General features: G+C 55.6%; 4 protein-coding genes across 4 annotated transcripts; 1 reads left to right on the top strand and 3 right to left on the bottom strand.

Moving 5' to 3' along the window:
* Nucleotides 1–2682: 2682 nt before the first annotated feature.
* Nucleotides 2683–5874, top strand: INS49_006627 (uncharacterized protein; the record flags this gene model as incomplete). Its single annotated transcript, XM_043167397.1, has 6 exons — nt 2683–2944; nt 3005–3107; nt 3172–3759; nt 3823–4458; nt 4586–5505; nt 5588–5874. 6 exons carry the CDS (start codon nt 2683–2685, stop codon nt 5872–5874), a joined length of 2796 nt encoding a protein of 931 aa, XP_043028541.1.
* Nucleotides 5875–6845: 971 nt separating this feature from the next.
* On the bottom strand, nt 6846–8143 carry INS49_006626 (uncharacterized protein; the record flags this gene model as incomplete). The annotated part of the gene is made up of 3 exons (XM_043167396.1): nt 6846–7701; nt 7761–7862; nt 7935–8143. The coding sequence occupies 3 exons, from the start codon at nt 8141–8143 to the stop codon at nt 6846–6848; spliced, it is 1167 nt and encodes a 388-aa protein (XP_043028540.1).
* Nucleotides 8144–10450: 2307 nt separating this feature from the next.
* Nucleotides 10451–11472, bottom strand: INS49_006625 (uncharacterized protein; the record flags this gene model as incomplete). The annotated part of the gene is made up of 3 exons (XM_043167395.1): nt 10451–10651; nt 10704–11114; nt 11200–11472. The coding sequence occupies 3 exons, from the start codon at nt 11470–11472 to the stop codon at nt 10451–10453; spliced, it is 885 nt and encodes a 294-aa protein (XP_043028539.1).
* A 1108-nt stretch (nt 11473–12580) lies between these two features.
* INS49_006624 (uncharacterized protein) lies at nt 12581–13321 on the bottom strand (the record flags this gene model as incomplete). Its single annotated transcript, XM_043167394.1, has 2 exons — nt 12581–12916; nt 12986–13321. 2 exons carry the CDS (start codon nt 13319–13321, stop codon nt 12581–12583), a joined length of 672 nt encoding a protein of 223 aa, XP_043028538.1.
* Between the last annotated feature and the right edge of the window lie 6 nt (nt 13322–13327).

Below are 13327 nucleotides of genomic sequence, written 5' to 3'. Positions count from 1 at the left end.
GGCACAGGGCGCCGAGGAGCAGAAGCCATCGAGGCACATGAGCGGCTCGCTTCCGGGGTGCAGTCACCCACAAACCTTGAACGCACCACTGCCGCCGCCACTCTCGGACTCTGTCCGTCGCTGTGGTGGGCTTCCAAATCTCGGCGGCCACATGTCCCGACTGACCTGCCCTTTGCGGCAGACTAATAAGTTGTACCTGAGCTGGCAGGCTGGGCAGTGCCTAGGTGGTGTCGCGAGGAGAGGCGACCTGCACGAGAGGCCGGATTCCGTTGACTGACCAGCAAGATTGGCGGATATAGTCTATCTGGCTGCTGTCCGATATCCCCATACACCAGCCATCCCGCCAGCCAGGCCAGCCCACGGGGTTCGTCCCACTCGAAGGAACCGAAACCCGGTAGACCTAGACTCACGTATCTGATTACTGCGGACCCAGCGTGGTCTGGCTGGGGCAGCGAGTGGGTCGCATCTGTTGTCCGGTTACTGCGTATACTACGTATACAGACTACCACGGACCCACGGTACATGGTCCGCCACACATACCAAGGCGGCATGGCACGACCATGCCGTCGACCACCATCTTTCTGGCCGGTATTTCATGGCAATTGGGAGATTTATCTTCATCCCAAATTGCAATAGTGGCACAGCGTGCAGGATCTGCAGCCTGCTCTTGGTCCTGCAGAGATCCAGCACAGGCAACCTCGATCTCTTCCTCCGGGATTTCCTTTTGCCGTGGTATCAAATGCTTGACGTACACTACAGTAGGAACCCCAAAGAAATTTCCGACTTGTGTGCTAGCTAACGACCCCACACCATCATAGACTAATCCCACCCCCGTCTTCCCCCAAGGAAGCCCCCTTCGTTGTCGCAACGTTCGACCTTTTCAATGCCAGCCCGGGACTCCGGAGACAGGTCTTCTGCAGTCTTGCCGTGGAGCTTGCGCGTTTCCCGTCTGACCACCACTCGCCGGAGGGCACGGCACCTCTTGCTGGCTCCTGTCGCCAGTAAACCGTATTCGGCGCATTGGCCCTCGCTCTGGTACAAGCCGTCGTACAGTCGTATAATGGTCCGGTATGGGACACCTTGTTACACTAATCCTCCCGCACAGATGGCTCCCCAGACCCTGTCCCCGAGTCCCAGAGATCTGAACTGACGGCTTGGCACCGCAGCTCACGTCAAGCCCTCAACCGTCCCTGCTGGAATTCCAGTGACACTCGAATCATATCATAGCTCGTCAGGCGCCGAGCAGGGCGAGCAGATCGGGTTTTCCGACTCTGGACAACTGATTCAGCACTGCCTCTCACTACGTATACACCAGCAAGGTTGTGTGCGTCCGCCCCAGATTCCGCACGAATTCATGTTCCTGTTAGACATGCGCCCCCCTCCCCTCGAGACCTTACCCACCTGGCTAGCCACTTCCATTCCCGTTTGAGTGGTCATGGTGGTCCTCCAGTCTCCATCCTGGATCATCCCAGTCCTGGCTTCTGCTTGTCTCCTTGCCACAGATAGCCTCGACTCTAAAGAGATGCCGGATACCACCCACTTTCCTTTCCAGAATAGGGACCCTGGCGACACTCTTTTTTCCTCCCCTTCCTGGACCGGACAGGACAATGTACCTGACTGGCGGACCCTACCAGGCCCAAGCATTGCTGCTACGTAATCAACCATGCAGAAGCCGTGCGGTCTTCTACGTACAATATTCCCTGTGTCAAGAGACTCTCGCTCCGTAACCCTCCCTCCCCCCCCTTCGCGACCCCCTCTTCCATCCGGGAACGTCCCCGTCGTCACCGGTAGCTCGAAGAAGTTCCATAGCTTTTCCACCAGCCTCCACATCAGAACTCATCCCTGCCGACTTACATGCCAAGCTTTGTGCTAGAGTGAGCCATCACAACCTTTTCTCCATGCTACACACACCCCGGCACCGAACCGGCGTACACAGCCCTCTTACCCCTTGCTCTTTCTGACTCCTTAGGTCGACAGCCAACGGAAGAGAACCCACCCAGGGCTCGCTGGATTCCGCATGGTACTGTACATACATGTGTAGACTAGTTGGGATATGAGCTTTTGTCTGCTGGGCATCGCTGATGGACGAGACTTCGGGACCCCCCCTGCTCCACACCTAGTCACCGTCATAATACTTAGGTACAACATATGTCCTCTGCCCCTCTGTCGCTAGAAATTATACCTCGTCTAATCTTTTTACTGGACTGGACAGTTCGTTGATGACTCCTTCTGCCTCCTCCTATCTGAAGCCCCCAACAGCGCCCCCAGCTCCGAAGCGACGCTATATCACTACAGTTGCTGGACTTGCAATATTCCCCGACGTCGCGACGCTCCTCGGCGGGTTGACCGTGTTATATCCGAGCCGCCCGCTTGAGGTCGTTGAAGTAGCGTTTGTCATGTCGCATGGTCCGCATTGGACTTGAACCACAGCCATTGTGTATTGTCATTGACGGCACTCGTAGCTCATGCCCATAAGACATGAGCCGCGAGGCCCGGAGAAGTGCAGGGAGACTTAGAAAGAGGGAGTTGGCAGGCCACGGCCCTTGAGTCCTTCGCGGCCACACAAGGGTCTGGTGAACTGGGAAAGGTCGATGACAACATCCAATTCAACAACTCCATACACGAATTTCTCGCGAGCTTAGCAAGAGCCGTTCAAGACTATCACGGTCCCTAACAAGCAAGATGACTGACCATGAGCTGTCACCGGATTCCGGCTCTGGCGGGCCGAGCCCTATTTCGGACCACCAGGATGACCAGCAGTCTGCCGAGGACGTCTCGGTCAAAGCAGAACAGGGTGACGAGAACACTACAGGGTCCAATCAGACAGTACAGATGCCCGTTCAGAAGCGGCGACGTGTCACACGTGCCTGTGATGAATGCCGGCGCAAGAAGATCAAGTGCGATGGCAAGCAGCCATGCACACACTGCTCTGTATACAGCTACGGTCAGTGAATTTCTATTCGGACTTTCGAGCTTTCCCCCTTTAACGCTGCCGACTATACAGAGTGTACATATGACAAGCCTTCCAACCGAAGGCGGAACCCTGCTCCTCAGTACATCGAGGCCCTCGAGAACAAGCTGGCACGCGCAGAGGCAACCCTGCGCAAGTTCGTCCCGGACGTCGACCTCAACGACCCGAGCCTGGATCCCGCCGTCCAACAGGAGTTCCAGAATCGAGAACGACAAAGATTACAAGCTGCGAAGACCCGACAAGAAAAATGCCAAGGAGGCGGAGCAACAGACAGCCCAAATAATGTCCATGATCGAGACCTTGGGCCAGCTAGACCTCACAGAGGGCGGTGGATGGGACTTCCGAGGCACCTCGTCCGGCGCCGTCTTCCTGAGGCGGATGAAGGACCACTTCAGGGGCTTACTTGGCTATGACTACCAGACTACTTTCCTCCCGCGACCGGCCCAGGTTCCAGGCTTGCTCAAGCTGGACTCACCGCAGTCGACATCGGCCTCGACTCCCATCGATTCGAGAAGCTCAAACGTTTACGACCTACCTCCGAAGGAACGCGCTCGACAGCTGAGCTATTGTGCGCTCTCGTGTGCAACAGCACTCCTGCGAATTGTACACCGACCATCTTTCTTTGAGAAGTTCGAGGAGTTGTACGAGAAACCGGCAGATACGTTCGAGACAGAAGACAACCGATTTCTTGGCCTGCTGTACGCGGTAATGGCTGTGGGTTGTATGTACAATATTGCTGAGGAGGAGATTGACAACCAGGTGAACTACAGCGAAGCAACTGAGGAAGGGTAAGCCCTCTGGACAATAACGCGTGGGGGGAAACCATACTTCGAGTACTGACACAGGGACAGGATGGGCTATTACACGTCGGCGAGAATCCTGCTGCAAGACATTACAGAGTGTCGGGATCTGACCTCGTTACAGTCCCTACTGTTCTTGATTCTGTTTCTGCAAGCGACTTCGAACCTAAGCGCGTGCTATGCATTCCTAGGCATCGCTCTGCGCACCGCCCTCAGGATGGGTCTGCACCGGCATTTGCCCAATGCCAACTTTACACCCCTCGTAAGCGAGTCGAGGAGACGCATCTTTTACTTCATCCGACAGCTGGATATCTACTGTTCAGCTCTCCTAGGATTTCCGGTCTTGCTCCACGCAGAAGATATCGACCAGCAGTTGCCCTCAGAGATCGACGACGAGTTCATCACCGCGGATAGCATCACGACGCCCCCTCCTGACACTCCTGGGTCATTCTTCCAAGCCTTCAATGCACACTCGAGGCTCATGGAAATACTGATGAAGGTCATAAAATACATATATCCACTCAAGGGACTCGAAGACGCCGTTACAAGCTCGGATGGTGACTCTAGCCCGACCTACATGATTGAATATCGTCGCATAAAGGAGATCGAGGGTGACCTTCAAGTGTGGCATGAACAACTCCCACAGAGGTGGCGTCCCAGTGCCGAGGGACCCATAGAAGTGATGCGGTAAGGCTATTTTCTCATTGCCTTCCAACTATGTTGGCGAGGCTGTTCCCGTACCAACTACTACCCGTTGATCGTTTGCACTGTGGCCACCTTTCACTAGCAGCTAGCTAATCCTTTCTGGCTTCAGAGTTCGAACCTTGTTGCGATTTGCGTACGCACATGTGCAAATGATGCTGTACCGACCCTTCCTTCACTACATTTCCCCAAGGTTGTCCGCCGGTGAAGTTGTCGACGAAAAGTACTACGCTTGCGCGGCTGCTGGAATAAGCGTTTGCCGGAACATCATCCACATAGCGATGGAGATCAAGAACCAGGCCCTCGTGGTCGGCCCATTCTGGTCTATGCTGTATACTCAGTTCTTCGCCATCCTGACTCTGGTATTCTATACTCTCGAAAACCCAGACAAGCCGGGCTCAGCAGAGATATTCGCCGAGGCCAAGGCCGGTCGAGAGATGATTGCCAAAATGGCCCTGAGGAGCCTGGCAGCAGACCGCATCACGAAATCCCTAAGCACCTTGTGGGAGAATCTTCCGGAGTCAGTGAAGCAAGGGAAGCCTAAATCTGTGTCTACGAAGAAGCGGCCTGCGGCTGGGCCAAAACCGGGCCCTGTCCCGCTGTCTACTCACAAGACACCTCTTCCGACGAGCAGGGGCAGCGACACGCGAACAGGAGTCCCGCTAGCCTTCCGTTCTCCCATGCAGGGTGGCAGGTCATCGTCGCGAGGCTTCAGCGTGAACCCTTCCGAGCTACATGCTCTGGATGTGTCAGGTACAGGCGCATCTGATGCCGGAACCCCTTCGTCAAACCAGACGGCCGAGACCCCCTACATCCCACAGCATAGCAACACGCCGAACCAGGCCTTGACCCAGAGCCCGAACGACATCTACAAATTCGACGCCATGATGTTCTCATCGGGCGATCCCTTTGCCTACCCGAACCAACCGCTTGTCGAAGCACAGCCGCCGCAGATGCCACCACCCCCTCAGGCCGACTCAAGCGGCTTCTACATGGCCCCAGGCCTCTACGGCGGAATAGAAGGGCAGTTGAGTGAGTTTGTTTATAATTTGTATACCTATGTCGCCACCAATTTAGCGGGAGAGACTCAGAAGCTGACGCGTCGATCCCACAGCTGGCCCTCTGCCTCCGTACCTTATGCAACACCCGGCCGGACAGGCTGGCCTTGACCTATCGGCACAGATGTACCAGTCGCCCAGCTCGCTGGCTGCGCAGCAGTACCACGTCAGACAAGGCCACCACCACCAGCAGCAACAGCGACAGCAACAACAACAACAACAACAACAACAACAACAACAACAAGCTCACCCAGGAGTGGGCAGGGAAATAGACGAAATGATGACGGACCCGGGTTTCAGCCGGAACTGGGACATGTTCAACGCGAACTTCAAGCCGATGTGAGCAAGAGACTCCTCCCTCAGGGGCCAACGAATGCAGTTTATCGACGCCAGCCGGGACGAGTACAAAACGCGCATCGCTACGAGAACAGGAATGACGAAAGGGTCCAGGGGGGCGGTAGCGAAACTAAAAAAAAAAAAAAGATTACAAAGGAGAGAGGCGGCAGCGTTTGGGGATGTGGGCGTTTACCTATACCCCAGGGCATATACATTGGATCATCGATGGGCGTTTTTTGTGCTTTCTGGTCGGCAGATTTACAGAGCATTTTAGACGTACGGATTTGTTCCAGCGCGCTGTCGGCCCGGGAGTATCAGTGCTCAGGGTGTGGTCGCTCGGATGGGCTTGGACGGGCATTTTGGGAAAGGGAGACACGGGAAACAGCGGTCCTCGCAGGCTTTTTGCACCATCTGGACTACCCTTTTCTTTCTTTTTCTTCTTATTTCTTCTCCCTTTTTCCACACTTCCATTTCTCACTTCCCCTCCTCCTCGAAACACTACATTGTACTACGTTTCACACCGTTGTTCGAGGTGGATCAGCGGGTCCGCCTTGGGGGAGAGATGACGGCCAGTCTGGGGCGACGAGGTGTCCACCCTCGAATACCACAAATGACGCCGCCATAGGACAGAAACGAAACATTACCACACTGCTGCGGCGGTGGCTGTGGCCCGTCACACGGTTGGTGCCTGTGGCCTTGGAAGTCTCCACGTAGAACATGGGGCGGCGCCAGGTGCCTGGAGAAAGCGAGACCTTCTCGGCGTATTCGGGAATCACGAGCCTCGTCACCAACCAAACAACCAATTTCAGGCATTATGTAGATTCATTTTCAAACTCTTTTCTCAACAACAACGGGACGTACCCACATCGCGGTAGGCAGAACCGAAACCACGGGATACGAGAGGTAAAAAAAAAGGTTTTTGTTTTCCAGCCAGCCATGAATCAAAAGAGTCGCACACATAACGTACACGCACCCAGCTTACTTGCTCCTAGTGACCTCGAAGAACTCGGTGAGGCCCTTGGCCACGACATCGACATTCATGTTGACCAGTGGCATCTTCTCGTAGCTGCCCTCCTTCATGATCGCCACCAGCGCCAGGTAGCGGTCGACCTCGCGCAGCATGACGGGCCTGAGCCCCTCGTTGACGACGATGTGGCTCTCGGCGAAGGAGACGGCGACCTGGTCCTCGAGCCGCTGGGACCACGGCGGGCCCTCGAGCCGGTCGCGGTGCGCCTTGGAGCGGCTCCAGCTGCCGTAGACCATGGACACGTCGATGATGACGTCGATGTAGTCAGAGCAGATCTCGTAGCTGGCCATGTCGGCCGGCGCCGAGTCGGTCGCGATGTAGATCTTGGACATGACGTCGAAGAGGTAGGCCTTCTCGAAGCGGCACGTGCGGCACAGGTTGGTCAGCATCGCCTCGAGCTGGCCCAGCCGCGGGATTAGCTTCTGGATGACCTTGGAGAAGGCCTCGAAGATGGAGTGGTTGTAGATGCTGGTGAGGTGGAACGTGACCGGGGCGTTCTCGAAGCCCTCATCCGACAGCTCGTCCTGGATGCGGATGGTGATGTCCCGCTGGATGTCGAGCTTGTAGTCGTCCGATAGGCCGTCGACCTTGTGGATAAACACCTCGATGTTGATGGAGGGATAGTTGCGCTGTAGGTACAGGATAGTACCGTTCAGTCGTGATACCGCCTCGAGGTAATCATCTTGGGCGTCAATGACCCAGATGAGCGCGCCGATCTCGCCAAAGACTGCGTCAATATCGAAGCTTGGGTTGTCGAGAAAGTCGATCTGGCCAGGAAAGTCCCAAACTTGAAAATCCATGAACGACCTGGAGGTCCTTTCCGGTGATCAGTCCGGGCCCTATGCGGCATGAACAGGATTACTTACGCCATGGAGTCTTTCTGAATTCTCACTGTCGACTCCAAGAATAGCGTTTCAGAGGGCGGTACTTTGTGGAACACGACGCTCGAGATGGATGACTTTCCACTCCTATTCACGACCGTCAGTCTCTGATGCTCCCCCTCCCCCTCCACCCTGGTTACTGTACCCGGAAAGGCTTACCTCCTCTGGCCCATGAGCAACAGTCTTGGTTTGCTCTTGCCCGCGTTTGCGGCCGCCACATCGTTCGTCGGGGACAGGGCCCCATCTCGTCGTTGTAATCGCGCTCGATTCTGTTCGTAAAGACGTTCAAGATTTAGCGCTGCTGGACTGACATATTTGACGTTGGGTCGACGGGGCGTTCCGGGAGCGGACGAGCCGCTGGACCCCATTGAGGACATAGTGTGCATAAATCAAATGGCAAAAACTGGTAAAAGAAACAGGGTTGGTTTGAAGTGTAAGATGAAGCAAAGACGCTATGCCTGGCCGGAGTAGGAGATGGGGGTAAGCGGGCCTGGAGAGCCTTCCATACAGGCACAGAACGACCGAACACCGAAGTGACTGGTTGTATGCGCTCTTCATATATCCCTCACAACCAGCCTGGAGGTCTGCAGTGGCTACTTGTAGTTTTGTCGACGGAAAAGGCTGTGATGGACCACTCGATCGGGACAGACCGTTGCTGCAGTATCTCTCAGGCTGTTCACAAGGCCTGGCAGCTACCTTCCAACATTGGTCAAACGGTCGTCCGGAACCTCGGGAGGCAACTGCCACGATCTATCGCTGGGCGTAGGAGGATAGAGGGGGAAGGGGATATAAGTCTCGCTTCCGCATGCATAGACGGGAAGACGCATGAGAGTTGGCGTTGATACGCACATGGCATCGCCTCCCAGGTCGGCAAAAGAGCGAGGATGGCCGGCCGTTCCTTATCTTCTGCCCGCATCCGCTGCTCCCGTTCAGCTACCAGATTTTGTGACGGCCGAACTAGCGAAGGAGCAGGAGGAAGGCAGAGATACCAATCACCCTGGGGGTCGCACAGGCTCGTAGAGTGGCTCAGCAATAGTCGGTGAAAGCTGAGAATACAAGCTGAGGTGACTCAACTCGAGATCCCCTGCCTGATCCAAGCTGACCCAGCGCACTTGCAAGGCTGACTGTTGGGCCTGGTACAGGAGAGCCCAGTATACTAAACCCCGGGGTCACTGGGGCAACTTGATGCAGTGAGATGCCACTGGGCAGGGCATGTGAAGCATCCGTGGTGGAGTGATGCAAAGGGCTCTTGGAAAATGGACTGCGGGCACAGGCGGCCTCGGGAGTTGCCACCTCGTGTAGCGGTAGGTTGAGGTATGACGAGAACCGAGGGGGTGGTACTCGGCCGTGCAGCGGCCGAGACAAGTCAACCACATCGAGCAGCAAGCCCAGAGTGCAGGACGGGGTGAAAGACCATGGGCAGCCAACAGGGAAAGCAGAGACATAGGAAACACAGGGGAGAGCATTACCTCCATGGTGGGCGTGGTTTGAGATCCAACCGGCACACGCGTCTGCCTCCTTAACAACCCAGAGCAGCAAGGCTTGAACGAATCAGGCCCAGAGGGTGTGCCCGCAGAGGTGCAGGATTACTTCGTCCAGAACGGCACAGCTCATACCGGTATCCTTGCCCTCGAGCCGCCCCAGAGGGCCACAGGGGCCGTGAAGAGACAGCTGCGATGCGACGTGAAGCTGACAGGTGACGCGAGGCGGATGGCTGGCCAACTAGAGCACGTGTTAAACACAGAGCACAAAAGTAAGCCAAGAGTCCTTCTCCTGGCGGGCAAATTTGAGTGGTTACCGACCAGATTGGCAGATGTCTAGGGGGACCAGGGGGACCAGGCACGTTCTCAGAGGGAGATCCGAAGGTGAGATGGAAAGACCGGCGTTGTCGGCAAGGCACGCGTGGTGATGAGTCTGCAGGTGAGGAAGCCCGAGGTTCTTGGGTTCGAGCCCTGTGGTGTGCAATGCAACACGAGTCGAGAGCCTTGTAGCGCTGTGCCGGGCTGCGTCACTTGTGGTGTTCAGGAGGCGCTGGACGTGAGCAGAACCACTCAAGGGCGGGACAATGGCTCCTTCCAAGGACAGTCGAGGTGGTGCTATTGTAAATGTCGACCTGTGGAGGTGGCAGACGCTTCGATCCTGAGATGGGCCCGTCACTAACAAGATGAAGTTGTTCATGAGCCTTTGAGCACAGCCGGCTGTTTGGGCAAAGGCCCTTGGCATGCCCCAGCCACAAAACATGTCAGGGTTAGGGTACACAGCTGCTAACCCTACCAAAGTGTTAGTCTATCTGGTCTCGACCCCCAGCTGTCACTTGTGCCAAATCAACGTCAAAGATGCTTCTGCATACGGGAGACACCTGACATGGCACAGGCACGGCACAGCATGACACAACATCTTCATGGTCGGCCGTATGGTACCAAAAGTCTTGGTGTCTCACACGGACCAGGCAACACAAACCACAGCCGGGACAGAAAGGAACAGGACATTGATCTTGCAGCTATCCAAAGGCCTGCCTCGCTGGCTGGTTGATCATGCCTCATCCTCGAGCCCCTCTCATTACCCTGAATACTGCAGAGCCCAACGGTTCAGGATGCTACGAAATGAAGATACAATTGTGATGACTGAAGGCTGTGCTTCTACAAGGCTGACCTCGGAAAGTCAGAGACTGACATTCAAGGCATTTCGGGTACCTGCTTCTCGTTTTCCTTCCTGTTGCCCGGCCGTCCGAACAGGCCCGCCACAAAGCTCTTCCTGCGTTTGGCCACCTTTACTTTCTCGGGTTTGCTCTTCTCGCCAACGGGCGTGGTCTCCTCCACGCTCGTGGGAGGGGTGATCTCACCAGCCAGAGGCGACGCCTTGATGTTCGAAAGGGGCTGTGACCCAGTCAGTGGCAGACCTCTTGGTGGGCCGTAGACTTACACCCACCTTGACGCTCAACCTCTTCTGCCTAGCGAAAATCGCTGGCTGCTCCTCGTCAATAACGCCCATGGAACCGTTACCATTTGCTTCCTCCTCCAGAGACTGTGCCAGAGTCCTCCCATTGAGTGCCATATTGTTCTCTGCCATGGCGACGAAACGTATCAAGCCCCTGGGCGGCGGCACGCCTAGTGCTTCCTCGAGGTGCTCCGACAGCAAGTAGGCATTGCGCTGATTTGTGCTGGGTTGGACATATGGGCCCAGAGCTGAGAGCGTCAGGGTATATGCGGGCTCGAACGTGCCCGCGAAGAATATGCAGGCAGAGTGCTGGACCTGGACGGCGACGGAGGACAGAGGCCTTTGATAGCGCTCGGCAATCTTGGCGCTCAGCTCGGTGATGAAGATGAATTCATCGCCGATCTAGCCGGTGATGAGTGAGTTACCTCTCCTGATGGCGGACATTCATCGCGCTGTGCATAGACCTATCAGTGGGTGGTGGACTCACGATGACATTGGTCTTCAATTCAACCACGACCATGGAGTCACTCTGTATCCTCTCACGGAGCGTGTCCATAATGCACCTGCCTGAGAAAGCTTCCTCATAGTAATGAGTCTTCCGCCTTGAGAGTTCTGCCCTGCCCATTGTCACGGCTGCTGGCTTGAGAGTGTCTCCTGGCGGTCTTCGAGTAATAGGCTGCACGAGCTCGTCCATCTCGGTGAGTTGAGGCAGTGTCCACGGGTGCCTGTTCGCAACGGCTTGCCGCTCGGAGATGGACATCTTGGATGAATATTTCGGCTGTCTGGTTGAGACACCCGGTCAAATGGTCAAGCGGTGATCAGGTATGTATACCGAAGGGAAAAGCTGGCCCCCTAAGTTTTGCTGACAAACGAGTATCCTGCGGATGAACGTTGATTGCCACGTCTTTATTGTGACAGAAAAATTCCTCATCTAAAGACAGCAGCGCCAGTGAGTATCTGAACCTTGAGATAGGGTGCGTGTGGGCTCAAGATGAGCTGTAGTACTGTATCACGTGTATGCCTCTCCCGAGGAGTCTTTGATGTGGCTTGCACGAGGTTCAATCATGCCTGGCTGTCTGTTTCATGCAGGACCCGTGGTGTGTCGTTGGGTGCAGCAGACGTATGTTGGATCAGTTCGTTCTCGTCTCAGCTGGGACCTGAAAAATGGGGACTTGGGCAACGCCGTCTTTTGGATTGAATTAGTAGCATGAATGAAATGCCTCGATGCTAAACGACGGACGGATAGCAACATAGTGAGCCGGAATTCTGCTTGTGGAGCTGAGTAGTGTCACTAGGCAGAGGACAGCTGGTTTTCTCCTTCATTTCAAGCTCACACACTCACGTATGGCAAACAGACAGCGGAAGGGACAATCTGTATGCTGCTTCCCGCGGCCGGGTGGTAGGGAAGGGGCAACTGGCTGGGGTGGTTTCACCATTAGACACCACAATACCTGAGCATGTTCACAATTCGGAATGATCAAATCTGTGACGGAAAGGAGATATATGTCTCGGTACGTTGTGCTACATGCGGCTGGTAGCCCTTGAGCTCATCTTCAATCTGTGACCATCAACTTCCGTCAAGCATGGACTGAACTGAACTCTGAGAAAGCTTTTACAATGCACCAGTCGACTTGCATGCGTCAAGCATTGAATGGTTTGGCATCGAGTAAACCGCAAATGCAACCCAAACGCCAATGATCAACGCGGAAAGGCCAAGAGTCCAAAGTCCAGCCCTGCTGCCCGACACCAGGCGTCTCTCACACCGCTGCCTGTGCAGCTTAACAACCACGACTGGTCCGCTCACATGACCAGGCTCTTAAAGATAGGTAATTACAGCATGACCATCGCATAATCCAACTGCGGCCAGCTCACGCGACAGGACTTCCCTTCCTCGCATGCGCGTATGCAGTGACGTGCTTCTCGACCTTGAGCTGCCAGCCCGCAGCACACAGAGCTATGGCCTCCAGGGGCACAAGGACGACAGCCAGGTACACGCTCGCCCAGGACTGGCCACACAGCGTACCAAAGTAAGGGGCCTGCCCCATTTGAACTGACCTCCACCGGCACGTCCAACTGAGCAGGGAGTCGGTCGTTTCCGAGGCGTTGATCGCGTAGAAGACGATGACGGCCACCAGTGCGGCCACGAAGCCAACCACAGGCGCGGCAAACATCACCGGGGTGTGGACGGGGGTGTTGTTGCGGAGCTACGGAGGAAGGGTCAGCCTGCTGGCCAGAACGAGGTTCACCGGATAGAAGAATGCACAACGACTTACACGAGGGACCTTGCTGCATAGCAGAGCTGCAAGGTTTGCAAGGGTGACGAGAGAGCTTCCAGCGACAAGAGCAACAGTTGGCTGCATGTCGAAAGATTCGGGCCACATGGAGAGCAGAGGGCTCCCCTCTAGCCTCGTCGTGTTGTAGACCCTTGTGGCATCGGCGGAGAGGCCCATGATAGTGATGCCACAGAGTAGGGCGAGGGCAGTGGTGGAAACCCTGGCTGCATCGATCAACTTGAAAGTCTTGGTCTGCCCCTCAAGATACTGGTCGCTGTGAGAGTCCACCTCAAAGGTAGACGAGGAAGCCTCATGCTTGATCGATGAGCTCGCCATGGTGGT

Source organism: Diaporthe citri (genome assembly GCF_014595645.1).
Source record: "Diaporthe citri strain NFHF-8-4 chromosome Unknown scaffold_2, whole genome shotgun sequence".
NCBI classification, from domain to species: domain Eukaryota; kingdom Fungi; phylum Ascomycota; class Sordariomycetes; order Diaporthales; family Diaporthaceae; genus Diaporthe; species Diaporthe citri.
Note: the sequence above shows the minus strand (reverse complement) of the source record. Positions and strands in the feature narration are given on the sequence as shown.